The sequence below is a fragment of the Oryctolagus cuniculus genome, chromosome 3 (genome assembly GCF_964237555.1).
Source record: "Oryctolagus cuniculus chromosome 3, mOryCun1.1, whole genome shotgun sequence".
Classification (NCBI taxonomy): domain Eukaryota; kingdom Metazoa; phylum Chordata; class Mammalia; order Lagomorpha; family Leporidae; genus Oryctolagus; species Oryctolagus cuniculus.
In genome coordinates this window covers 174449423-174476307 of record NC_091434.1, presented here as the reverse complement: position 1 = coordinate 174476307, position 26885 = coordinate 174449423, and the positions used below count along the sequence as shown (strand labels likewise).

The window sequence follows — 26885 nt, the reverse complement described above, 5'->3', positions numbered from 1 at the left end:
AAGTGCTTAGTAGAAAAGGACTGTGAATCGGCCGGCGCCGCGGCTCAATAGGCTAATCCTCCGCCTAGTGGCGCCGGCACACCAGGTTCTAGTCCCGGTCTGGGCGCCGGATTCTGTTCCGGTTGCCCCTCTTCCAGGCCAGCCCTCTGCTGTGGCCAGGGAGTGCAGTGGAGGATGGCCCAAGTGCTTGGGCCCTGCACCCCATGGGAGACCAGGAAAAGCACCTGGCTCCTGGCTCCTGCCATCGGATCAACGCGGTGCGCCAGCCGCGGCGGCCATTGAAGGGTGAACCAATGGCAAAGGAAGACCTTTCTCTCTGTCTCTCTCTCTCACTGTCCACTCTGCCTGTCAAAAAAAAAAGAAAGAAAGAAAAGGACTGTGAATTAATATGTAACGTACACGCTTCAAGGAAGATGATTACAAAAAGGTTGTGATACAAGTTGAAAAGCTGGAATTTCAGAGTTGCAGATTTAGAAGAAATAAAAATGGAACATGATGTTTGGAAGCAGCTGAAAGGATCATGGGGAGAGAAGTTGTGTGCTTCACAAGTGACAGAAGAATTGGACAGAAGAGAACTTCAGGAGGTTAGGTTAAAACATCAGCGAATTGTGAATTTTGAAAATGTAGAGAAAAAAATTGTGGTCTGAAACAGCAAATCAGCAGTTTGCAGATCTTTCATGGTCAGAGAATGACTTGTTGGATTTAAGCCAAATGCTGAATAGTGGAGAGGTTAAAATAGGAATGCCAAAATTTAAGAAGCCAACCTGAAATAGCACAGCTAAAAGTTGAGAATGCATTAGGGACAGGCGCTGTGGTTTGGTGGGTAAAGCTGCTGCCTGCAGTGCTGGCATCCCATGTGGGCATCAGTTCGAGTCCCAGCTGCTCCACTTCCAATCCAGCTCTCTGCTATAACCTGGGAAACCAGTAGAAGGTGGCCCAAGTGTTTGGGCCCCTGTACCCCCATGGGAAACCCGGAAGAAGCTCCTGGCTCCTGGCTTCTGGCTTTGGATCGGTGCAGCTCCAGCTGTTGTAGCCATCTGGGGAGTGAAACCAGTGAATGGAAGAACTCGCTCTCTTCCCTCTCTCTCTCTCTGTCTCTGTGTAACTCTGACTTTCAAATAAGTAAATAAATCTTTTAAAAAAAAAGGAAAGAAAATGCATTAGAAGAGGAACAGAAATGGTAATTGGAAGAAAAGCAGAGGCTTCATGAATGTATCACACCGAAGAACCAAACATTCAAACTAAAGATTGAAAATGCAGTGAGCTGCATTTCCCAGAGAAATAAACTCTCTCTATAAAAACAAATTGAGGGGCTAGCACTGTGGTGTAGCAGGTAAGGCTACCGCCTGCAGTGCTGGCATCCCATGTGGGCGCTGGTTCGAGACCCAGCTGCTCCACTTCTGATCCAGCTCTCTGCTGTGGCCTGGGGAAGTCCTTGGGCCCCTGAACCCCTGTGGGAAGACCTGGAAGAGGCTCCTGGCTTTGGATCAGTGCAGCTGTAGCTGTTGCAGTCATCTGGGGAGTGGACCAGCGGGTGAAGGACCTCTCTCCTTCTCCCTCCCTCCCTCCCTCTCTCTCTCTCTCTCTCTCCCCCTCCCTCCCTCTCTCCCTCTCTCCCTCTCTCCCTCTCTCCCTCTCTCCCTCTCTTCTTCTCCCTCTCTCCCTCTCTCCCTCTCTCTGCCTCTCTGCCTGTCCTTCTCTGTGTAAGTCTGACTTTCAAGTAAATAAATAAATCTAAAAAAAAAAAAACACATTGAAAAGATTGCAGGAGAAAGTAAAAGTCTTATAGGCAAATAGAGAAGAATTGGTGAACAGAAATCAGATGTTAAGCAGGCAAAATGTCCCGTTTAATGTGTAAACAAAGCTTCCAAAAAGATGGATATACAGAGAAGACAAAATGAATTTTGAAGTTTAATTTTGATTCTTAACATTCCTCCAATATCAATCCCACTAGCTTTCAGTCATCTACCATGGAACTGTCCCTGCTCCACGGAGGAGGAGTGGCATCAAAGGGAACTGTCTCTATTTGACAGACTAGTGGAAGAACTAAAAACAACACAAAGAAAACAACTTGAGATTTCCTGGGGAGTGATGTTCTTGGAGAAAAGGCAGTTCATACAAGTGAAATCGTGTGGTATTTACATACATACTTTCTTACTGTTAGCCAAGACTTGGATGCACCTCAAGAAAAGGTACCAGCTGCAGGCAGCATTGCCTGAGTGTTAGGATTTTGGGATTGTAGTAGTGGCAAGTGGGCATTAAAGGAAACAGTTTTAGAGATACTTAGAATATTTTCTACCAGCTTTTTGAGAAGGTAAAAAAATAATGAAAGGGACTAATTATGGAGGAAAAAAGAGTTACTGAACGACTGGGTGGTAATGGGAGGGACTAATCCCTGTGATTGTAATTTCAGGTGCCTGTGGCATTTGATGATGTCTCCATCTACTTTTCCACTCCAGAGTGGGAAAAATTAGAAGAATGGCAGAAGGAACTTTACAAGAATATCATGAAGGGCAACTACGAGTCTCTCATCTCCATGGGTGAGGCTGAGTTGGCACCCTTTGAATGAAGTGACAGCAACTCCAAGAGGGCTCCACACAGTCCCTTCTCCTCGCTCTCTGTCCTCACATACTTCTGATTCTGGTTCAGACCAAAGCTGACCCTTTCACAGTTGCCAGATAGGAAATAATTACCTCTGCCTTTGCCAGATCACAGGACAGAGAATGAAGTCCAGTGTGCCCCGTGGTGGTTTTCATGGGTTAACCTTCACCTTTGAGTAGAGTTTAATGCTTCCCCACGGGGCACCCTGCGTTTTCAATGAAAGGAACAAGTGAGTAGTGCCAGCAGCACCTGGACTTTTCCCACACATTACGTCTTTTTTCTCCTTTCCTGAGTTGATATCAACCATGGTGGGAGATGGGCAGATGGGCGAAGTGTTGTGGAATCTTAAAAAAACTTTCCTGGCACCGTGAGCCTCAAAGATTGAGCTAAGCTTTGATGACCATTAGTTTGTCAAACTCATTTATCTCTTTGTCAACCCCACTATCCCTTTTGCTTCTCCTAGATTATGCCATGAATCAGCCTGATGTCTTATCTCAGATTCAACCAGAGGGAGAGCATCATACAGAGGATCAGGCAGGGCCGGAGGAAAGTGAGATTCCTGCAGACCCCAGCGAAGGTAAGTGGAGACTAGATGCACCGTGTGTCTCCCTTTTCTGGCAGGAAAGGGACTAAGTAAGCAGGACATTCAGTACTAAATCCACTAGATTCTGAATGGTTCATCAAGCATTTAAATATAAAAAGGAGTGAGGGATCATCTTGTTAAATGCTTTCACTATATCAATAGCACACATCTAAGGTTACTAAGGGGCTAGTGTTGTGGCATCACTTGGGAAGCCTGCATCCCCTGTCAGAGTGCTAACTTGAATCCCGGCTCCTCTGCTCTGATCCTGCTAATATGCCTGGGAAGGCAGTGGACCATGGCCCAGGTATTTGGGCTCCTGCCACTCACATGGTAGACTGAGATATAGTTCCTGGCTCCTAGCTTCAGTTTGGCCCAGCCCTGGCTGTTGCAAGCATTTGAGGAGTAACCCAGGAGATGGAAGATCTCTCATATCTCCCTGTCTCTCTGTCGCTCTGCATTTCAAGTAAATGTTGTGAAAAAGGTTGTTAATTACATTCTCTGACAGAGGTATTAGCTATTTGGTAAAATAAACATGTTTTTTAAAAGGACATAGTCATGCTCATCTGGAGTGCAGTGGCATGAGATAAATGTATACACGGCCCCTCCAAAGTACAAAAGGGACTGTGAGTCTATGTGATTCCCCCACTGTGCATTTGACTAGTGGCAACTGGCTTTTGTCAGGTCTGGAGGACAAGCTTAATATTGTGTGGGAAAGACTGCTAGCTAAAATCTAGTTGTACTGTTTCTCTCACATTCTGCTGTTGCTGTTATTAAAAAATTCTTAGACTTTTTTTTTTCTGGATAGAAACTTACAAAAATTTCATCCTTCAGACATCTTATAACTCACCCCATCCTATGTACTTTAATTTTTTCTAGCATTTTATTATGAAAAATTTCAATCAGAAAAGTTGAAATAATTTTTTTTAAAGATTTATTTGTTTGTTTGAAGGACAGAATTACAGAAAAGCAGAAAGAGGGAGGGAGAGGTCTTCCATCCACTGGTTCACTCCCCAGATGGCTGCAACAGCTAGAGCTGGGCTGATCTGAAACCAGGAGCCAGGAGCATCTTCTGGGTCTCCCAAATGGGTGCAGAGGGCCCAACGACTTGGACCATCTTCTGCTGCTTTTCCAGGCCATAGCAGAGAGCTGAATTGGAAGTGATGCAGCCTGGACTCAAACTGGTACCCATATGGGATGCCAGCACTACAGGCAGTGGCTTTACCCGTTACATCACAGCACCAGCCCCAAATTTGAAATAACTTTACAGTGAATACCTATATATCTAGCACTTAGATTCTACTGCTAACATTTTACCATCCTTACTGTGCATATATCCATCTCTGCATCCATCCATCCATCTATCCATCCATTTTATTGCCAGTGCATTTTAAACTCAGTAGAGGGGCTGGCATTGGGGTTTAGAGGGTTAAGCTGTTGCCTGCAGCACCAGCATTCCATATTGGCACCATGTCTCGGCTGTCCCAATTCAAATCCAGCTGACTACCAATGGCCTGGGAAAAGCAATAGATGACCGAAATGCTTGGGCCCCTGCCACCCATGTGGAACACCTAGATGAAGCGCCTGGCTTTGGCCTGGCTCAGTGCTAGCCATTGCAGCCATCTAGGAAGGGTACCAGTGAATGAGAGATCTCTCTCTCTCTCTCTCCCTCTCTCTCTGTAACTCAGACTTTAAATATAAATAAATAAATAACAATCTTTAAAAAAGGGCCAGCATTGTAACGGAGCAGGTAAAGCTGCTGCCTGTAACACAAGCATCCCATGTGGCACCGGTTCAAGTCCCAGCTGCTCTATTTTTGATCCAGCTCCCTACTAATGTGCCTGAGAAAGTAATGGGGGTGCCCCGTGTGCTTGGGCTCCTGCACCCATGTGGGACACCCAGAGGAAGCTCTTGGCTTCTGGTTTCATCTTGGCCCAGTGCTGGCCATTGCAGCTATTTGGAGAGTGAATCAGCAGATGGAAGACCTCTGTCTGCCCCTGCCTCTCTGTAACTTTGCCTTTCAAATAAATAAATCTTTTAAAGTAAAATAAAATCAGTAGACATCAGTACATTCCCCTTTAAATAGTTCAGCATAAATGTCATTAACTTAGAGTCCTTATTTGTTTTTCTTTTAAGATAAATTTTACATGTAATGAAATGTTCAAATCTTTTTTTTACTTTTTTTAAGATTTATTTATTTATTTAAAAGAGTTACAAAGAGCAAATGAGAGACAGAAGGATCTCTGACCTACTGGTTTCACGCTCCAAATGGCCACAGTGGTCAGAGCTGGGCTGATCGGAAGCCAGGAACCAGGAGTTTTTTTCTGGGGTTCCCATGTGGGTGTGGGGGCCCAAGCTCTTGGACCATTCTCTGCTACTTTCCCAGGCACATTAACAAGGAGCTGGATTGGAAATGGAGCAGCCGGTATTCAAACCAGTACCCATAAGGAATGCTGGCGTCCCAGGTGGCAGCTTTACCTGCTACACCACAACACCTGCCCCCAATATATATTTTTATTTTTAAGATTTATTTACAGGGCCAGTGCTGTGGCATAGTAGGTTAAGCGTCCATCTGTGGTGCTGGCATCCCATTTGCACACTGGTTCTTGTCCTTGTTGCTCCTCTTCCAATCCAGCTCTCTGCTAATAGTTTGGGAAGGCAGTGGAAAGTGGCCTAAATCCTTGGATCCCTGTACCCAGGTGGGAGACCTGGAAGAAACTCCTGACTCCTGGCTTCAGAATGACACAGCTCTGACCATTGTGGCCATTTGGGGAGTGAACCAGTGGATGGAAGATCTATCTATCTCTATCTCTCCTTCTCTCTGCCTCTCAAATAAAATAAATCTTAAGAAAAGGAGACTATTTATTTGAAAGGCAGAGTTATGGAGAGACAGAGAGACTCAGAGAGAGGTCTTGCATCCACTGGTTCACTCCCCAGAGGGCCACAATGGCCAGTGCTACATCAAATAAAAAGCCAAGAGTTTTATCTGGTCTCCCACATGGGTAGCAGAGACCCAAACACAGGCCATCCTCCACTGCTTTCCCCAGGCCATTAGCCAGGAATGGCAAAGGGAGCTCCTAAGACATAAACCAGCTCCCATATGGGATGCTGGCGTCGTAGGCCGTGGCTTTACCTGCTGCAGCACAACACCAGCCTGAAATGTTAAAATATAAAGTGTACATTCTTGAGTTTTAATCAATGCATATATCTGCCATACATTATATTATTAAGAATGTTTGATTATTTTAGGCAATGCAACAGGTTGAATATAATTAATATCTATATTAAGGATATATGTAATAGAGTTAAAATAATAATACCAGTAAGGATGGGTGATTTGATTGCAGAAAGAATCCTTATTGGAAATACCTTTTTGGTTTACATTATTGGTGTTTTCATTTTTGGCGATGGATAAAAAAGAAATAATTTGCTTTTGTAAGCATGTATCAGAGTTTCATTTAGCTACCATCTTGTTTATTTTTACCTTGGTTTTTTGAATTCCATTTTAAGTCAACCTATATACTTTATTTTTACTGAAAATTAAGTGTTGAATTTATCTAATACTCTGATTTTGTTCTTTACAGCCTTAGTGTACATTAGTAATTATCAACCTAAATGTTTGCTGGAACTTGAGGATTCATATAACTTGGGCTAGTTAATTTATAGCATTTAAAACAACAACAACAAAATTGTATCTTTGTATTTCCCCTTTAAGGTTTGATTATATATTCACTTATTTCAATTTTCTTTTGGTTGCGCACATTGTCAACTTGGAAAGTGAGAAGACTTTAAACTGGCCTTTGCCCCCTTCCAATATGGTCTCAATAGTGTACTTATTGTCTTTAAGAACATGTGTTCCTGGGTCTGTTGGGGGTCACCAAGACCTCTGTTGGGTTTGTTGATTTGCTAGGAGGATTCACAGGATTAAGCAGATGGTCTATTAATGGCTAAGATTTCTTACAGCAAAATCATACAAAGGAATATTAGCAAAGAGAAAAGGCACATGGCGGGAAGTCTGGAAGGAATCAGATCAATCAGAACTTCCCAGAGTCCTTTCCAAAGAGTCTCACAGGACACAGTTAATTCTTTCAGCGATGAGTTGTGACAACACCTACAAAATATTGTCTACTAGAAAAGCTTGCTAAAGATTCAGTGCCTGAGTTTTTTACTGGGTGCTTATTACAAGCACCTCCTGCCTAGCACATACCCAAATTCCAGGCTGCCAGAAGGAGCGTGTAAACCTACTACCTGACAAATAGTTTAGGCATAGTGAGCCGCCTTATCATTTAGAGAAAAGTTTATGTCAGTGTAGGGAAGAGTTTGCCAGCCAAGGGCTAATCCTGTAAGCAGATTTCAGGATAGGCAGTCCGAAGCCTGTTTTTAATTTTCCTCCCAACACTTTAAGGGATCCTGGTTCCTTTCAGTGGAAAATAGTGTTTAGTCATTATCTGATCATTAAGGTGTGTAAAGCTTGTTCAGCACAAGTTCTAGGTGGGGGACACTAATGCAAGGCCAACTTAAATGTTTTAAAATATCATGTAATTTGTTAGACCAGTGTGTTTATTTTGGAATATTGGTACACTTTGTAACTTTCTAAACTATACCTGGATTTTGTCCATATTTCCTATGAAATAAAATCAATAATATATTATTGTATTATTTCATTTAGAACTTTAGGGAGAATTAATTGTGCATTTTAATTGAGAACATAGAATGGGAGCAAGCTGGTAGCTGAGTAAGATTCTCCACTACTCATCTCCCCATAGAGACATCAATTTGAACAGCTATTCACATGCCAAACTACCTTTACAAGAGCTGGGAAAGCCAAGTGAGAGACCACTGTGGCTGGTTTAGTATAATAATAATCAAAGATGCATTGAAGAAAGCAGGAAGGAAAGAGTTCCTGTATCACCCATGCGCCAGCTCCAGACAACATGGAGTATAGAGATGCTTTCTTCTTGAGTGAGGAAGAGGGAATTAAGTCCAGGCCTTCCAACCCAGCCCAGTACCAAGCCTTCTATGGTAAAACCTAGAATATCATGGTCCCTCACCCAGGCTAGTACCCATGGTCTGAGTCTTGAAACATGTTAGCCAGATGACTCAGGGACTGCCCGTACCACCTCATCCCCAGCCTCAGACACTGTTAAGGTCACATTCTTATTATGGATGTTCCAGAAGGAGAAAGGAAAGGAAAAGGCATAGAAAACCCCTTCAATAAGTAGTTATTGAACTTCTCAAATCTTAGGAAAGAGACAGATACCCTCATCCAGGAAGCTCAAAGGACTCTTTTTTATTTTTATTTTTTAAGATTCTATTTATTTATTTATTTGACAGGTAGAGTTACAGTGAGAGGGAGAGACAGAAAGAGAGGTCTTCTGTCTGCTGGTTCACTCTCCAAATGGCCTCAATGGCCGAAGCTGTGCCAATCCAAAGCCAGGAGCCAGGAATTCCTCCCAGTTTCCCATGTGGGCACAGGGGCCCAAGGACTGGGGCCATCTTCTACTGCTTTCTGCTTTTTCAGGCCATAGCAGAGAGCTGGACTGGAAGAGGAGCAGCCGGGACTAGAACCGGCACCCATATGGGGCACTGACGCCACAGGCGGAGGATTAACCTATTGCACAACATTGCCAGTCCCTCAAAGGACTCTTAAGATTTGACCAAAAAAAAAAAAAACAAAAAAAAAACAAAAAAACAAAACAAAACAACAACAACAACAAAAACCCTGAAGCGTACTGTAGTCAGCCAGTCAAAAATACAAGACAGGTATCTAAAAAACAAGAGAAAGGCATAAAGTCACTTTTTTTTTTAATTTTTTTTTATATATATTTTTTTTGACAGGCAGAGTGGACAGTGAGAGAGAGAGACAGAGAGAAAGGTCTTCCTTTGCCGTTGGTTCACCCTCCAATGGCCACCGCGGCCAGCGCGTTGCAGCCGGCGCACCGCGCTGATCCAATGGCAGGAGCCAGGAGCCAGGTGCTTTTCCTGGTCTCCCATGGGGTGCAGGGCCCAAGCACCTGGGCCATCCTCCACTGCACTCCCTGGCCACAGCACAGAGCTGGCCTGGAAGAGGGGCAACCGGGACAGAATCCGGCGCCCCAACCGGGACTAGAACCCGGTGTGCCGGCGCCGCAAGGCGGAGGATTAGCCTAGTGAGCCGCGGCGCCGGCCGGCATAAAGTCACTTTTAAAAGAATCTCCAGGGGCCGGCGCCATGGCTCCCTTGGTTAATCCTCCGCCTGCAGTGCCAGCATCCCATATGGGCACCGGGTTCTAGTCCCGGTTGCTCCTCTTCCAGTCCAGCTCTCTGTTGTGGCCCGGGAAAGCAGTGGAGGATGGGCCAAGCGCTTGGGCCCCTGCACCCACACGGGACACTGGGAGGAAGCACCTGGCTCCTGGCTTCGGATTGGAACTAGCAGCCCTTTGGGGGATGAACCAACAGAAGGAAGACCTTTCTCTTGTCTCTCTCTCTCTCATTGTCTATAACTCTACCTGTCAAAAAAAAAAAAGAATCTCATTTGATTAACTTCAGACTTCTCAAGAAACTTTAGGAGACATGAGATAAAATGCTAAGGCCTGAAATAAAAATTTGCCAGCAAAGAATACTATACTTAACAAAGGATCCTTCAGAATTGAAGGAGGAAAAAAAACTTCCATGTTAAGCAAAAACTGAAAGAATGTATCACCGTAAGACAGGCCCTGCAAGAATGCTTAAGAGAGTCGTACAGAATTGAAAAGGTGAAAATTACGAGCACGAGAATACACGATATTATAAATCCCAGTGGTGGAGAGGTACACAGAAGAGAAGGATAGTGATTCCTTTTTTTTTCTTTTTTCTGGATTTGATTTACCATATATTTCATTAAAGGTTTTTCTACTTGTACTAATTAGGACTATAGTACTGTATTTTTTTTTTCCTTGTACTCATTAGGTTTTTTATCAGGGTAATGTTCTCTTAAAATGAGTTGGAAAGTTATTATTTTCTGTTTGCTGAAAAAAATTGTTTTAAAATTTTTATTTCTATGACTTAAAAATATTTATTTGAAAGGCAGAGTTACAGAGAGAAGGGAGAGGTAGAGAGAGATCTTAACATCCACTGGTTGTGAGAGAGAGAGAGAGAGAGATCGATTGATCTTCTGTTTCACTCCCCAAATAGCTGCAAGAGCCAGAGCTGGCCCTGGCCAAAGCTAGGAGCCAAGCTTCATACAGGTCTCCCACATGGGTGCAGGGGTCCAACCACTTGGGTCATCTTCCGCTGCTTTCCCAGGCACATTAGCGGGGAGCTGGGTCAGAAATGGAGCTGTGGCATAGCAGGTAAAGCTGCCGCCTGGAGTGCCAGCATCCCATATGGGTGCCGGTTCAAGTCCTGGCTGCTCCACTGTGATCCAGCTCTCTGCTGTGGACTCTAAAAGCAGTAGAAGATAGCCCAAGTCCTTGGGCCCCTGCACCCATGTGGGAGACCCAGAAGAAACTCCTGGCTCCTGGCTTCAGATCAGCACAGCTCTGCCTGTTGTGGCCATTTGGAGAGTGAACCAGTGGATGGAAGTCTTCCTCTCTTTCTCTGCCTCTCTCTGTCACATTCTGCCTCTCTCTAACCCTTTTGAATACATAAATAAATAAATAAATCTTTAAAAAAAATGGAGCATCTGGGACTGGAACCAGTATTCATATGGGATGCCAACATTGCAGTCAATGGCTTAACCTGCTGTGCCACAACACCAGCACCTACTCTAAATTACAGTAATTGTACATATTTATTGTGATACTGTATATATGTGTGATGATCAGGTCAGAGTAATCGGAGTATCTGTCACCTCAGACATATTCAATTTCTTTGTGTTGGGATCCATTATTTTAGTTTTTATTATTTGAGAGGTACAGAGGGAAAAAAGAGCTCTCATTGGCTGGTTTACTCCCCAAATGATTAAATGGCTGGGGCTGGGCTGAAGCCAAAATTTGTAGCCAGGAACACAATCCAACCACACGTGTGGTTGACAGGAACTCAGTTGCTTAAGCCATCACTACTACTCACAAGGTCTGCATTGCCAGCAAGCCAGAGTCAGAGCTGGAACTGAACCTAGGCTCCCTAATGTGAAATGTCCATGTCTTAACCACAGGCCAAACACCTGCCCTGGGAGCAGTATGTTGTCACCTGAAGAAGTCAGGTCACCATTGAGTTGTAACTCAGCCTATAAGAGCTTTGCAGAAATCCTAGAACCTCAAATTTCCAGCCCCTTTTCAGAAAGTTCGAGTCTGTATATACTTATACTTAAAATAACATTTAAATAATATAGTCATTAAAATTTTATATAATTCTTCTAATCAGCCTTTCTAATTTTTACCACTTTCAAACCTAAACTTAGCATTTACTCAGTTCCTCTCATCTGATCAATATTTATGGTTTTTTTTTTCCTTTATTCTCTTTCTCCGAAGCTGGCTGCTTAAATAAACCAGATTTTACTTTCATTTTCTGTCTTAATTATGCATTGTTGGAATTCCTCAAGCTTGTGAAGAATGTTTCAAGGGCCACTGTGTACTGGCACTGGCAGCAGTTGCCATACTATCATATATTGGTGTCTGTATCATACCATCCTCGTATGCAAATTCTCCAGCTCCTTACCTCCGCCACTCTCACAAAATTGTAATAGACACTACAGTATTCTGTGTATGTGCTGAGAATCAATTATTTAATAAAACATTTATTTGTATTGATCTAGTTATTTAAGATTTATTTTACTTGAAAGGCAGAGACTGAGAAAGAGATCTTCCACCTGCTGGTTCACTCCCCAAATGGCCACAATGGCTGAGGCTGGGCCAGACCAAAGCCAGGAGCCCAGAACTCCATCTGGGTCTCCCATGTAGGTGGCAGGGGTCCAAGCACTCGGGCTGTCTTCCATTGCTTCCCCAGGTGCATTGGCAGACAGGGAACAAAAGCAGAGCAACTCAGATTCCAACTGGTATTCCAGTCTGGATGCCAGTGTTGTAAGTGGCTGCTTAACCGATGTGCCACAACACTAGCTCCTCTAGTTATTTAGGGGAGCCTTGTAATGCAAAAGAAAGTGTTAACTTCTTAGGGGTTTCCCAAGTTCAGTAAGATATGCTTAGCCAGTGGACTCTAGTAATAACAGCCATTTATGTTTCTTTAGGACTGGCTTATTGTTTTAGCTTTCTGTAGCTTTTACCATTGGCAGCACTAGTGTAACACAAGACTGGAAAGGATACAAGTACTCATGAATTGGGACTCTTGAATAAACAGTGGTATAGTATAACTATCAAAAGGGAGTGAGAAAGCTCTTTACTGCTCTAGAAAGGTCTCTAGAACCCATTGTTAAATGGAAAACCAAGGTATAGAAGTTTGTATAGTGTGCCACATTATGTGAATTTATATGTATATATATTTATGTATTTACAAAGAAATAATTGAAGATTAAAACAAAAACAATATGGCTACCCATCCAGGGAGTGAATGAACAGAGATGGAAGCTAGACTTTCCTAAACATACTTATTTTATAGTTTTGCTTTTAGAATCTGTAAATATTTTACTTAAGAAACAACAACATTTATAAATGAAACACCTGCTAAAACAATTAAACCTAATTTGTAAGGGACTGGAGACATAAATACATACAGAAGATTCATTTGAAATGTCTTTCAAACATGTTTTAACTATGTATCCCTAGAGGATATATCTTAAAAACTAGAAGAACCACAGAAACTTTTGAGTTCAAATTTTTGTCAGTGATATTGATATTTTTTCTAATATATATATTACTTCACATACTTATTTTTTTATTTTTTTTATTTTTTTTTGACAGGCAGAGTGGACAGTGAGAGAGAGAGACAGAGAGAAAGGTCTTCCTTTGCCGTTGGTTCACCCTCCAATGGCCGCCGCGGCCGGCGCGCTGCGGCCAGCGCTTCGCGCTGATCCGATGGCAGGAGCCAGGAGCCAGGTGCTTTTTCCTGGTCTCCCATGGGGTGCAGGGCCCAAGCACCTGGGCCATCCTCCACTGCACTCCCTGGCCACAGCACAGAGCTGGCCTGGAAGAGGGGCAACCGGGACAGAATCCGGCGCCCCAACCGGGACTAGAACCCGGTGTGCTGGCGCCGCTAGGTGGAGGATTAGCCTAGTGAGCCGCGGCGCCGGCCCCATACTTATTTTTTAATTATTTATTTACTTAAAAGCTCCCAGCTGCTGCTGGTTCACTCCCAACATGCCCGCAGTGGACCCATGCTGGGACTGAAGCAGGGGATGGTAACTCAAGCCAGGTCTCCCATGTTACCTCAGCCATCAGTACTGCCGTCCAGGGTCTGCTTCAGCAGGAAGCTGGAGCCAGACCCAGAGGCAGGCATTGCAGTAGGAGATGCCAGTGTGCTAACCACTAGGCTAAAGGCCTACTCCTATATAATATTATTTTGAAGTACATATTCAGATAAAGCAAATATTATGTTAATGTCATTAGGAATCAATATTATGGGAGTTAAGAGAGAACAGATACAAATATAAAAACAGGATTTATAGGGCCAGCGTTGTGGTATAGTGGGTTAAACTGTCACCTGCAATGCCAGAGTCTCACATTAGCACCGATTTGTGTCCCTGCTGTTCCACTTCTTTTATTTTTTTAAGAACGTGTTTATTTTACTTGAAAGAGTTATACAGAGAGAGAAGGAGAGGCAGAGAGAGGTCTTCTATCTGCTGGTTCATTCCCCAATTGTCCACAACAGCCAGAGATGCGCCAGTCTGAAGCCAGGAGCTTCTTCTGGGTCTCTCACTTGGGTACAGGGGCCCAAGGACATGGGCCATCTTCTACTGCTTTCCCAGGCCATAGTAGAGAGCTGGATCAGAAGTGGAGCAGTTGGGACTCAAACCAGCGCCCATATGGGATGCCGGCACTGCAGGTGGCAGCTTTACCAGCTATGCCACATTGCCAGCCCCATGCTGCTGTTCCACTTCTGATCCAATTACTTGCTGATGTGCCTGGGAAAGCAGTGGAAGATAGCACAAGTCTCAAGTCTCTGCCACCCACATGAGCAACCTGGGTGGGATTTCTGGCTACGCCACAGCGCCGGCCCCAAATAAATAAATCTTTTTTTTTTTTTTTTTTTTTTTTTGACAGGCAGAGTGGACAGTGAGAGAGAGAGACAGAGAGAAAGGTCTTCCTTTGCCGTTGGTTCACCCTCCAATGGCCGCCGCGGTCGGCGCTCTGCGGCCGGCGCACCGCGCTGATCCGATGGCAGGAGCCAGGAGCCAGGTGCTTTTCCTGGTCTCCCATGGGGTGCAGGGCCCAAGTACTTGGGCCATCCTCCACTGCCTTCCCTGGCCACAGCAGAGAGCTGGCCTGGAAGAGGGGCAACCAGGACAGAATCCGGCGCCCTGGCTGGGACTAGAACCCGGTGTGCCGACGCTACAGGTGGAGGGTTAGCCTAGTGAGCCGCAGCGCCGGCCCAAATAAATAAATCTTTTAAAAAATAGTAACTGCAATGGATTGAAATTAATCAAATATATAAAATTCTGTGATAAACAGTACGAAAAGTCAAAACCACTTGAAGTCACATTTGAAGTTTGTTGGTAGAGTATTAACTCATTCAGAAAATTATTAAAAAGAAACAGGTTATATTTTAAGTCACTTTTTTTTTTAAGATTTATTTATTTTGCTTGAAAGAGTTAGGCAGAGTCCGGCGCCGCGGCTCAATAGGCTAATCCTCCACCTTGCGGCGCCGGCACACCGGGTTCTAGTCCCGGTTGGGGCGCAGGATTCTGTCCCGGTTGCCCCTCTTCCAGGCCAGCTCTCTGCTGTGGCCAGGGAGTGCAGTGGAGGATGGCCCAAGTGCTTGGGCTCTGCACCCCATGGGAGACCAGGAGAAGCACCTGGCTCCTGCCTTCGGATCAGCGCAGTGCGCTGGCCACAGTGTGCCAGCCGTGGCAGCCATTGGATGGTGAACCAACGGCAAAGGAAGACCTCTCTCTCTCTCTCTCTCTCACTGTCCACTCTGCCTGTCAAAAAAAAAAAAAAAAAAAAAAAAGTTACGCAGAGAGAGAGAGAGGTCTTCCATCTGCTGGTTCACTCCCCAGATGGCCCCAATGGCCGGAGCTGCGCCAATCCAAAGCCAGGAACCAGGAGCTTCTTCCGGGTCTCCCATGTGGGTGTAGGGCCCAAGGACTTGGGCCATCTTCTACTGCTTTCACAGGCCATAGCAGAGAGCTGGATCAGAAGTGGAGCAGCTGGGTCTCTGACTGGCACCCATTTGGGATGCTGGCACCGCAGGCGGCGGTTCACTCCCCAATGGCTGCTATGGCCGGTGTACTGCGCTGATCCGAAGGCAGGAGCCAGGTGCTTCTCCTGGTCTCCCATGGGGTGCAGGGCCCAAGTACTTGGGCCATCCTACACTGCCTTCCGGGGTCACAGCAGAGAGCTGGACTGGAGTAGGAACAGCTGGAACAGAATCCAGTGCCCCAACCGGGACTAGACCCCGGTGTGCCTGCGCCGCAGGTGGAGGGTTAGCCAAGTGAGCCGTGGCGCCGGCCTCATTATAGTCTTAGAACTATGTATAAGAAATTTGTTACCTTTATATAAATAAAAGCCACTGTTTTAAGGAAAAGCTTTATAAAAAGTCCTCTTCCGGATACATAATGTCTCCCCTCTGCCTTTTTCTGTACATATACTAGTATTTGTGTATAAAAGTCTGGACAGAGGCAAAGGTGGCACTGCATTTCATCCAGTTTGGTCTTGCTTGGAGCTCAGAGTAGGAAGTTGTGAAGGCAGGCTGCCACAATCTGTACTTTCCAGTCTCTCCATAGCCTGCCAGTCTTTGGGACTTTGGTCTTATTCAGTATCTTATTTCTGCTTTGGGTGCACCTTTAGATTGCCATGTTCTCTAATTTAGAAGACATTTGCTAGGAATAAAACCATGCCATGCTTCGAGGCTTTTTTGAGAAATAACTTGAGAACTTGAATTTACTCCCTGGGCCTTGTGAACTTGCCAGCTTGTCCTTTTAAGCCATAGAAAGCAGTGTAGGTCCAGGCTGGCCTTGGCCTGGCAAGCACGGCTGTTTCTCTGTAAAGCCTCTGGAGGCTGTGCATTTTTTCTTTGAAAGAGAATCCCCATGTCCTGAAGGACTTCCAGATACTGTTCTCTTCCCTTCCCCGTGTTTATTTAATAAGCGGAATAATATGATCTCTTGGAAAGAGCCCAGACCTGGGAATCTGGATAGTACGTTTCTGGGGATCAGGTTCTGTGCTCAGACTGGCTTAGCCTTGTAACTCCAAAACTGTTTTGTTTCTTAATTAACATTAAAAAATTTTTTTCTTAGTCTTCTTTCTTATTTTCTGGTGTATTTTAAAGCCAGTCTTTGATAACATGAGTGTTTATTTCAAGAACTTCCTCAATGACAATTTATTTAAATTCTGTATGCCACTTTATTTAAATGGAGGAAATATTCTCTGCTTCCTTTTTTCATGAACTAACTGAGAGAAAAAGGTGAAAATATTTTAAATGTTAAGAGTGTTAGTGGGCTGCTAGCATTGTGGCATAACAAGTAAAGCCACTGCCTGCTACGCCAGCATCCCATTGGTGCTAGTTCAAGACCTTGCTGCTCTACTTTCGATCCACCTCCTTGCTGATGTGTCTGGCAAAGCAGCAGAGGATGGCCCACATGCCTGGGCCTCTGCACCTTTGCGGGATACATGGAAGAAGCTCTGGGCTCTTGGTTTCGGCCTTGCCCAGCCATCCGTTTCAGCCACCTAGGGAGTGAACCAGCAGATGGGAGATAGCCCCCTCCCCACCCCCACCCCCACCCCAACCTGTGTCTCTTTGTAACTCTGCCTTTCAAATAAATAAATCTTTAAAAAAAATTAGTGGATGGGGCAGATGTTGTGGCATAAGAGTTAAACTGCTGGCTGGTGCCGCGGCTCACTAGGCTAGTCCTCTGCCTGCGGCGCTGGCACCCCAGGTTCTAGTCCCGGTTGGGGCGCCAGTTCTGTCCCTGTTGCTCCTCTTCCAGTTTAGCTCTCAGCTGCGGCCCGGGAGGGCAGTGGAGGATGGCCCAAGTGCTTGGGCCCTGCACCCGCATGGGAGACAAGGCTCCTGGCTTCAGATGGGTACAGCATAGCGGCCATTTGTGGGGTGAACCAACAAAAGGAAGACCTTTCTGTCTGTCTCTCTCTCTCTCTAATTCTGCCTGTCAAAAAAAAAAAAAAAGAAAAAAAAAAGTTAAACTGCTGATAGTAACACCAGCATCCCATATGGAGTGCTGGTTTAAGTCCCAGCTGCTCTGCTTCCAATCCAGTTCCCTGCTAATGTGCCTGGAAAAGCCGCAGACTATGACCCAAGTGCTGGGGCCACTGCCTCTCATGTAGGAGACCCAGATGGAGTTCCTGGCTCTTGGCTTCAGTCTGGCCATTGCAGCCATTTGGGGAGTGAATCTGTGGAGGAATGGTCTCTTTCTCTGTCACTCTGCTTTTCCAATAAATACATCTTTTAAAAAAGTGCTAATGAAGTTAAAGATGTATTATTTCTACATTATTTTAGACTATCAACTCTGAAATAAAAATAGTGATTTGGTTTTTTTTTTTAAGTTATATGAGTTTCATGTATTTCATATATACAGATTTAGGAACATAGTGGCACTTCCCCCCTACCCTCCCTCCTGCCCATGCTCCAACCTTCCCTTCTCTCCCTCTTGCATTCCCACTCTTAATTTTTTTTTTTTTTTAAGATTTTTTTATTGTATTTGAAAGTCAGAGTTACAGAGAGAAGGTCTTCCATCTGCTGGTTCACTCCCCAATTGGCCACAATGGCCGGAGCTGTGCCGATCTACAGCCAGGAGCTAGGAGCTTCTTCCAGGTCTCCCACACGGGTACAGGGGCCCAAGGACTCAGGCCATCCTCTACTGCCTTCCCAGACCATAGAGAAGAGCCCGATCGGAAGAGGAGCAGCCTGGTCTTGAACCAGCACCCATATGGGATGCCAGTGCTTCAGGCCAGGGTGTCAACCCGCTGTGCCACAGCACCGGGCCCCTACTCTTAATTTTTACATAGATCTGTCTTAAGTGTACTTAATAATTGTATAGTTAACCCTAATCTAGGTAAAAGAGTTCAATAAATAGTATGAAGAAAAAAAAGTTCCTCAGTGGAAGAGAAAACAATCTTCAAATCTCAAAATGTCTATTTCAATCCAATACATTACACTTCATGTACTCTATTAGTTACTTTGGATTAGGGAAAACATGCTATCTGTCTTTCTGGGTCTGTCTTATTTCACTAAGTATAGTAGTTTCCTGTTGCGTCCATCTTGTTGCAAAAGACAGATTTCTTTTTTTTTTTTTAAACAGCTGATTAGTACTCCATAGTGTATATAAGTGTATATATAGCATAATTTCTTTATCCAGTCAACAGTTGATGGACATCTGGGTTGATTCCATATCTTAGCTATTGTGAATTGTGCTGCAATGAACATGGGGTACAGATCACTTTTTCATGTACTGATTTCTTTGGTTTGGGTAAATTCCCAGGAGTGGGATGGCTGAATCATATGGTAGAGCTATATTTGGATTTCTGAAGTGTTTCCATACTGTCTTCCACAGTTTACATTCCCACCAACAGTGGACCAGGGTACCTTTCTGTCCACATCCTTGCCAACATTGTCGATTGTTGATTTCTTTATGAGAAAGCCATTCTAACGGGAGTGAGGTGAAACCTTATTGTGGTTTTGATTTGCATTTCCCTGATGGCTAGTGATCTTGAGTATTTTCTCAAGTGTCTGTTGGCCATTTGAATTTCTTTTCTTGAAAAATGTCTAATCAAGTCCTTTGCCTATTTCTTTTTTCTTTTTAAAGATTTATTTATTTATTTGAAAGTCAGAGTTACACAGAGAGAAGAGAGGCAGAGAGAGAGAGAGAAAGAGAGAGGTCTTCCATCTAATGGCTCACTCCCCAGTTGGCCGTAATGGCCAAAGCTGTGCTGATCCGAAGCCAGGAGCCAGGAGTTTCTTCCAGGTCTCCCCAAGGACTCGGGCCATCCTCTCCTGCCTTCCCAGGCCATAGAGAAGAGCTGGATCGGAAACGGAGCAGCTGGGTCTCGAGCCAGCGCCCATTTGGTATGCTGTTGCTTCAGGCCAGGGCATCAACCCACTGTGCCACATTGCCAGCCCTGTCCTTTGCCTATTTCTTAACTGGTTGTTTGTTTTGTTGTTACTGAATTTCTTGAGATTTTTTTTTTTTTTTTTTTTTTTTTTTGGACAGTCAGAGTTAGACAGTGAGAGAGAGACAGAGAGAAGGGTCTTCCTTCCGTTGGTTCACCCCACAAATGGCCTCTATGGCCGGTGCGCTGTGCCAATCCGAAGCCAGAAGCCAGGTGCTTCCTCCAGGTCTCCCATGCAGGTGTAGGGCCCAAGCACTTGGGCCATCCTCCACTGCCTTCCCAGGCCACAGCAGAGAGATGGACTGGAAGAGGAGCAACAGGGACAGAATCTGGCGCCCCAACCAGTATGCCGGCACCACAGGTGGAGGATTAGCCTAGTGAGCCGTGGTGCCGGCTGAGCTCTGTATAGATTCTGGATATTAACCCTTTATCAGTTGCATAGTTTGCAAATATTTTCTCCCATTCTGTTGGTTGCCTTTTCACTGCTGAGTGTTTCTTTTTCAGTGTAGAAGCTTCCCAGTTGATGTAATCCCATTTGTCAATTTTTACTTTGCCTGTGCTTCTGGGGTCTTTTCCAAGAAGTCATTGCCTATGTCAATGTTTTGCAGAATTTCCCCAGTGTTCTCTAGTGATTTGATGATATCAGGTCATAGATTTAGGTCTTAGATCCATTTTGAGTGGATTTTTGTGTAAAGTGTAAGATAAGGACCTGATTTCATACTTCTGCACGTGGAGATACAGTTTTCCCAGCAGCATTTGTTAAAGACTGTCCTTATTCCAGGGGTTGATGTTAACTCCTTTGTCAAAGGTAAGTTGGTTTTAGATGCGTGGGTTGATTTCTGGAGTTTCTATTCTGTTCCGTTGGTCTACAAGTCTATTTTTGTGCCAGTGCCAGGCTCTTTTAATTATAACTGCCCTGTGGTATGTCTTGAAATCAGGTATTGTGATGCCTCTGACTTTACTTTTGTTGTATAAGATTGCTTTAGCTATTTGAGGTCTCTTGTATTTCCATATGAATTTTAGCATCATTTTTTCTAGATCTGCAAAGAATGTCATTGGTATTTTGATTGGGATCACATTGAATCTGTAAATAGTTTTTGGTAGTATGAACATTTTGATAATGTTGATTCTTCCAATCCATGAACATGGAAGATTTTTCCATTTTTTAAATGTCTTCTTTAGTGCTTTGTAATTCTTATCATAGAGATCTTTCATTTAGGTCATTTTTTGTGAGGCCATTTACATTCAAGGTGACTATTGATAAGTAATGACTTTGCCCTGCCATTTTTCCATAAGTATTCCTGTTGTTTACTTTGGATTTCCTTTGTATTTTTACTGGGAGATTTTCTGCCTTCTCATTCATAATGATGGCTTTTTTTCTCTGTTTCTGTGTGTGGCACATTCTTAAGCATCTTTTGTAAGGCTGGACAAGTGGTGACAAATTCTTTCAATTTCTGTTTGTTATGGAAAATTTTAATTTCACCTTCATTCATAAATGAGAACTTTGCAGGGTATAGTATTCTGGATTGACAGTCTCTCTTTTAACATTTGGACTGTATCTCGCCATTCCCTTCTAGCCTGTAGGGTTTCTGACTAGAAGTCAGCCGTGAGTCTAATTGGAGATCCTCTGAAAGTAATCTGGCGTTTTGCTCATGCACATTTTAGAATCTTACTGATTTTTTAAAGATTTATTTATGTATTTGAAAGGCAGAGTTACAGAGAAGCAGAAGCAGAGAGAGAAAAAAAGAGAGAGAAGAGAGGTAAAGATTTTCCATTTGCTGGTTCACTCCCCAAATAGCCACAACCACTGGAGCTGGGCCAATCCGAAGGCAGGAGGGAGAAACTTCTGGGTCTCCCACATGGGTGCAGGGACCCAAGTATTTGGGCCATCCATTGCTTTCCCAGGTCTTCAGCCGGGAACTGTATTGGAAGTAGAGCAACCGGGACTTGAACCCTTGCCCATATGGGATGCTGGCACTGCAGGAAGAGGCTTAACCTACTATGCCACAGTACTGGCACCTGGTTGAGTCCATTCTGAGGAAAGTAAGAAGAGAAACAGGAACTGTGTTCTGATCCTAGCCATTAAGCTGTAGACTGTTCTGCTGTGTAAGTACCAGAAGCTTTGTGACCTCTCTGTGACCTGTCCTTTTCTGAATCTGTCACAAATGAATCCCATAGTTTAATTGTACTGGTGGTGTTATTGGAAGAGGACATTTGGTGGCAGTTGCAGGTTTGTTTTGTTTTTAAAGTTTTATTTATTTATTTGAAAGGCAGAGTTACAGAGAGGCAGAGAGAGAGGTCCTCCATCAGCTGGTTCATTCCCCACCCAGATGGCCACAATAGCCGTCGCTGTGCAGGTCCGAAGCCAGGAGCTTCTTCCAGGTCTCCCACATGGGTGCAGGGGCCCAAGTACTTGGGCCATCTTCCTCTGCTTTCCCAGGCCATAGCAGAGAGCTGGATTGGAAGTGGAGCTGCCAGTATGAACCGGCAATCATATGGGATGCCAGCACTGCAAGCGGTGGCTTTACCCACTGCGCCACAATGTTGGCCATGGTGATTTGTTTGTTTGTTTGTTTTGACAGGCAGAGTTAGACAGTGAGAGGGAGAGACAGAGAGAAAGGTCCTTCTGTTGGTTCACCCCCTAAATGGCTGTGCCGATCCAAAGCCAGGAGCCAGGTGCTTCCTCCTGGTCTCCCATGATGGTGATTTGTTTTTAAGGAACTCACTGGAAATAGAGGATCAAGCTGAGTATAACATGTGAAAATACATAAATCTAGCATCATTTTTAACTGGTTCTGCAGAGTTTATATGCATTTTTTAAAGGTTGGTTTAGTTTCATAGTTAAAAGTAAATATGTGGGCACATTTTAGTGTTCTACAAGCCAACATAATTATTTCACCTTCAGATTCAAGTCCCTGAAGGCCATTCTCCTTTTTCCTCACAAATAGAGCCTGGTATTTCAACCTCAGATATTCTGTCTTGGATTAAACAAGAGGAAGATCCTCAGGTTGGGGCCCCACAGGAGACCAAGGAGAGTGACATATACAAAAGCACATTTGCTGGTGAGTATTCAGTTGAAGAGACGTTCATGCCATGCTAGGAATGACTGAAAAAGCATATGAAATACATGGGCTTGGAGAGGCAAAAAAGTTGGAGAAGAATCAGAAAGAAAAAAAAATAGACATGCTCAAACAAGTTAGAATTAAAACTGAAATGTCACTAAAATAAATTTTAAGTGAGAAAACATTTTTAAGTGCAAACTCAAATTAAGAATTATCAGAGGAAGAAAAATAAGTGCTTACAGGCGGACAAAAGTATGAGGATAGGGAAAAACAGAAGAACATTTAACAGTCATAGGAAGAGAACAGAACAGAAATGAGGAGCGGGGTGGAGAGAGACAAGCAGTGGAAACAAAAACAGCATTGGGGAGGCACGATTGGGAATGTTAATTCCGAGCCCTCCTAGTGAAAGGCAGAAGAAACAGAAATATCTTAGTACCATCTATATGTTGACGGTTGAGTGATGGAAAAGATTCTCAAGGTCAGAAGAGACTCAATCATTTATCACTATTCAACTTAAGGCAGTCTTTTTCATATCTTCCATGCCCTGTGTTCTTCTAGACTCTAGGAAATAAAATGAAAAATAAGATAATTTTTGTCTTTCAAGAAACTTACACTGGGGACACATATTGATAAGCATGACTGTTAAGTGTCAAGGGTGAGTGAAATGGATCTTATTTTAATTTAGATATTTAGATAAGGCCTGAGGAAGAATTAAAGACAGACTTAGGTCTTAGACGATTGATATGGTATAGTCAGGTATAATCTGGGAAGAGAGAGAAAGAAGGGAAGAATTCTCCAAAAAAGAGGGCAGAATGAACAAAGATGCAGAAGCAGAATTATGTTGTTAATTGGGGAACGTAGAGCCAGCTGATTACATGGAAGGATTTAACTGGTAGACTAGCAAGAAGCGGGAGTAAAGAAATGTGTGATTTGAGGCTTTGTCACAACAGGCAACACAGAATTCTTGAGCAGAGACCAAACATAATGAACGTAATGTGGGAAGATTGGTGCCAAGGTTTTTCCTTTCCTAAGCAGGTAGCATCAAAGAGGTACACTGTTAAATACTGTGAGGACTTGCCACAGGGACTACAGATGCCTTGATCATTATCACACCTCCACTGAGTTTCTTATCTGAGCCAAATTAAGAGCTTGGAGCAGTTTGTTGGAGCTGGGCAGGAACATAGGAGAGCTGCTAGTGAAACAGGTATTGATAGGTGTAATCCTGCGTCCTTTCTTTCAGATGAAGAGCTTGTCATCAAAGCTGAAGGCCTTGCGAGAGCCTCCTTGTGCCCTGAGGTCCCAGTCACCTTCTCTTCTCCACCACCGGCAGCAAAGGATGCTTTTTCAGAGGTGGCTTTCAAAAACCAGCAGTCTGCACCTGTGACACCTTTTGGACGTCCAGCCCCTGACCTGCCTGAAGCCTCTGAGGGACAAGTGACTTTCACTCAGTTGGGTAGCTACCCTCTCCCACCCCCAGTGGGGGAGCAGGTGTTTTCATGCCACCACTGTGGCAAGAGCCTCAGCCAAGACATGTTGCTCACGCACCAGTGTAGCCATGCTGGTGAGCACCCCTTACCCTGTGCCCAGTGCCCTAAGCACTTCCCCCCTCAGGCTGACCTTAGTAGCACCTCCCAAGACCATGCCAGTGAGACGCCGCCCACCTGCCCGCACTGCGCGAGGACTTTCACTCACCCATCAAGGCTCACCTACCATCTTCGGGTCCACAATAGCACTGAGCGCCCTTTCCCCTGCCCTGACTGCCCCAAGCGTTTTGCCGACCAGGCCCGACTCACCAGCCACCGACGAGCTCATGCAAGCGAGAGGCCCTTCCGCTGCACCCAGTGTGGCCGAAGCTTCAGCCTAAAGATCAGCCTCCTGCTCCACCAGCGTGGCCATGCACAGGAGCGGCCTTTCTCCTGCCCTCAGTGTGGCATTGACTTTAACGGCCACTCGGCCCTGATCCGCCACCAGATGATCCACACGGGCGAACGCCCTTACCCGTGCACTGACTGCAGTAAGAGCTTCATGCGCAAGGAGCACCTGCTGAACCACCGGCGGCTGCACACGGGAGAGCGGCCCTTCAGCTGCGCTCACTGCGGCAAGAGCTTCATCCGCAAGCACCACCTCATGAAACACCAGCGCATCCACACGGGCGAGCGGCCCTACCCCTGCTCCTACTGCGGCAGAAGCTTCCGCTACAAACAGACGCTCAAGGACCACCTGCGTTCAGGCCACAGCGGAGGCTGCGGAGGTGACAGTGACCCATCTGGGCAACCGCCCGACCCTCCTGGTCCCCTTTTACCTGGGCTGGAAACCTCCGGCCTAGGCGTTAACACCGAGGCTCTAGAGACCAACCAGTGGTATGGGGAAGGAAGTGGAGGGGGAGTTTTGTAAACCTCTGTGGCTTCATGGTTATCTGTACTCACAGCAGGGCAGAAAACCCAAGAGAAGGCCCAGGAGCCCCTGTGTCACCCATGCTATTGAGTGCATGAAGGAATTTGGGGCCCTCTACATTTGACTAGAAGCATACTTGTGTCAGAACTTCACAATATTACAAGAAACCATGTTTGAAACCCAGAAAGACCTGGGAAGGAGCCCAACATCCTCATCTTTTCAAAGATACTACAAAAGCAGAAGTTAGAATGTTGCAGAGAGCTTGGAAAGCAAGATTTGGCCTTTGGTTGTCCTGTTGTCTTTTACCACTGAGTAACAGATTAATAATAGTTTGCATCTCTAGATAGACAGGTGCAGAGGAAGCACCTCCAAAGCTTAAAGCCCATCATGAGACATGAGAATGTTTAACTAAAATCCTTTCATTCATTCCTTGATAGGTAAGATGGTTAACGGGAGAAAATGCTTAAACCACCATTCATGTTACTGTTTCCTATCTCAAAACCAGCTAAGATCTGTTCACGCATCCCTGTAGCTGCCTTTGCTGAAATATAATAACTCAAGACTGCCTTCCTGGGTTTCCTAAATTGATTCTTCTAATACATTGTATTTAATATTGGGTGAAAAAGAAATTTGACTTTAAAAGCAAGGGCATCAGTTATTTTACTGGCTTGAATTGAAACTTGTGGTTTCTTGTACTTGCATTTAAACTGCTAGAAACCTTTGCCAAGGTCCTGTTTAAAAATTGGGAGTGGTGTTCTCAGCCCTATCTTTAAAAGCTGGAGATCCCAGAGAAATAGCTGGCATAGCAATGACAGCTCAGCCTAAAATGTGTGCTTGCACCGTGTTTTTAGAGTCATTTATGTCAAGTTCTCCCTTATCTTTTCCAAGCCTGTGAGCTTGCTTTTCCGTTTTTGCTCTTTGATATTCTTGACAATCATCAGCAACAAAGATCACAGCACTTTCTAAAAGTATTACGGGGTTTCAGAAAGTGCCAGTGAACCTTCAGCTTTTACTTCCTCGGTAGTGAGATGATAGTGGTGTTGAAATGCAGCTTTCCTGAGCCTGTATAGAGTGTAAGTTCACCCCATCTGGCTCTGCCCTGTTGACAGTAGATTGAGGAACTTCCTAGATCACTGAGAGCTAAGCACTGTCTATAGATAAGGACAGCCTGTTCCTGCTTGTTTTGCTTTTAGGGATCTTGGCTACCATGTGTTTTCTCTGGGGCATTCAATCACCTGGGAGCGTCTGAACCTTTTACTATTCCTAAGTGACTTTGCACCTGGGTATAAGTCCTTTTCCCTTTAGAGATCTCAAATTTTGACTTGCAAAATGAGGTTGTTGAAAGCAAAGAAATGAACCTTTAGAAACTAAAAAGAAAGAAAACCTTGTGATACATTCCTTCTCCTGCCAAAATTCTGTCTGTATCTTTGGCTTCTGTCCACACAAAGCCAAATAAAACAGCAAAATCAAAGCAGAGAATTTCTTGCTGAAACTTGACTGAAATCAATTTGATTTGTTGTTTTGCTTGCAGCCTGAAGTAGGTAGAAGACAGAGTATGGAGAAGCCTGTGTGTTGGGCAGAAAAACGATTTAACCCTGCACTCTCTTGTTTACCCTGAATCTTTCCAAGATGCTTGGAACAAGACTTTAGAGTATTTAGATAGGATACTTGCTTGATGAAATGGTAAGGAAGACCCATTTTTTTCCTTATCACCTAGCTCAACATTCACTCTCCCTGCTACACTAGGAAAAGGTGTTAGCCCGGCTAGTTCTCCTCCTGCCTGCACATGCTGCTCGTTAGAATAACCACATCTATGAAGAATCTGCTCTGTGGCATTCACAGTACAGGGGCAATAGGAGACATAAGCATGTGTGTGAGACCTGACCTGCTGTCTTAACTTACAGCCGACAGGCAATGAAAAAGTCCAAGGGGACAGAACAAGACAGATGACAGGCAGTGTTGAAATAAGGAACTTTGTAGCCAGGATCTAGGTCCACACCATGGGAAAACTTGGAGGTTCTGTGAATCCCAAAGCCAGAGTTCTAGCTTCATTTGTGACCCCTTAGGAACTTGAGATTCAGCTTCAGTTCACACCTTGATTTCCCCGGTGAAAAG

General features: G+C 44.5%; 1 protein-coding gene across 1 annotated transcript in view; it reads left to right on the top strand.

Annotated features, from left to right (window-relative positions):
- The window catches only part of ZNF398 (zinc finger protein 398), a 38037-nt gene extending 11775 nt beyond the window's left edge, over positions 1–26262 (top strand). Inside the window, exons 3-6 of the mRNA XM_002711940.5 lie at positions 2414–2540; positions 3065–3178; positions 22263–22376; positions 23617–26262. Coding sequence (XP_002711986.1) covers positions 2414–2540; positions 3065–3178; positions 22263–22376; positions 23617–24770 — 1509 coding nt within the window. The 3' untranslated portion in view covers positions 24771–26262. The remainder of the gene's footprint in view (positions 1–2413; positions 2541–3064; positions 3179–22262; positions 22377–23616) is intronic.
- Positions 26263–26885: the final 623 nt, after the last annotated feature.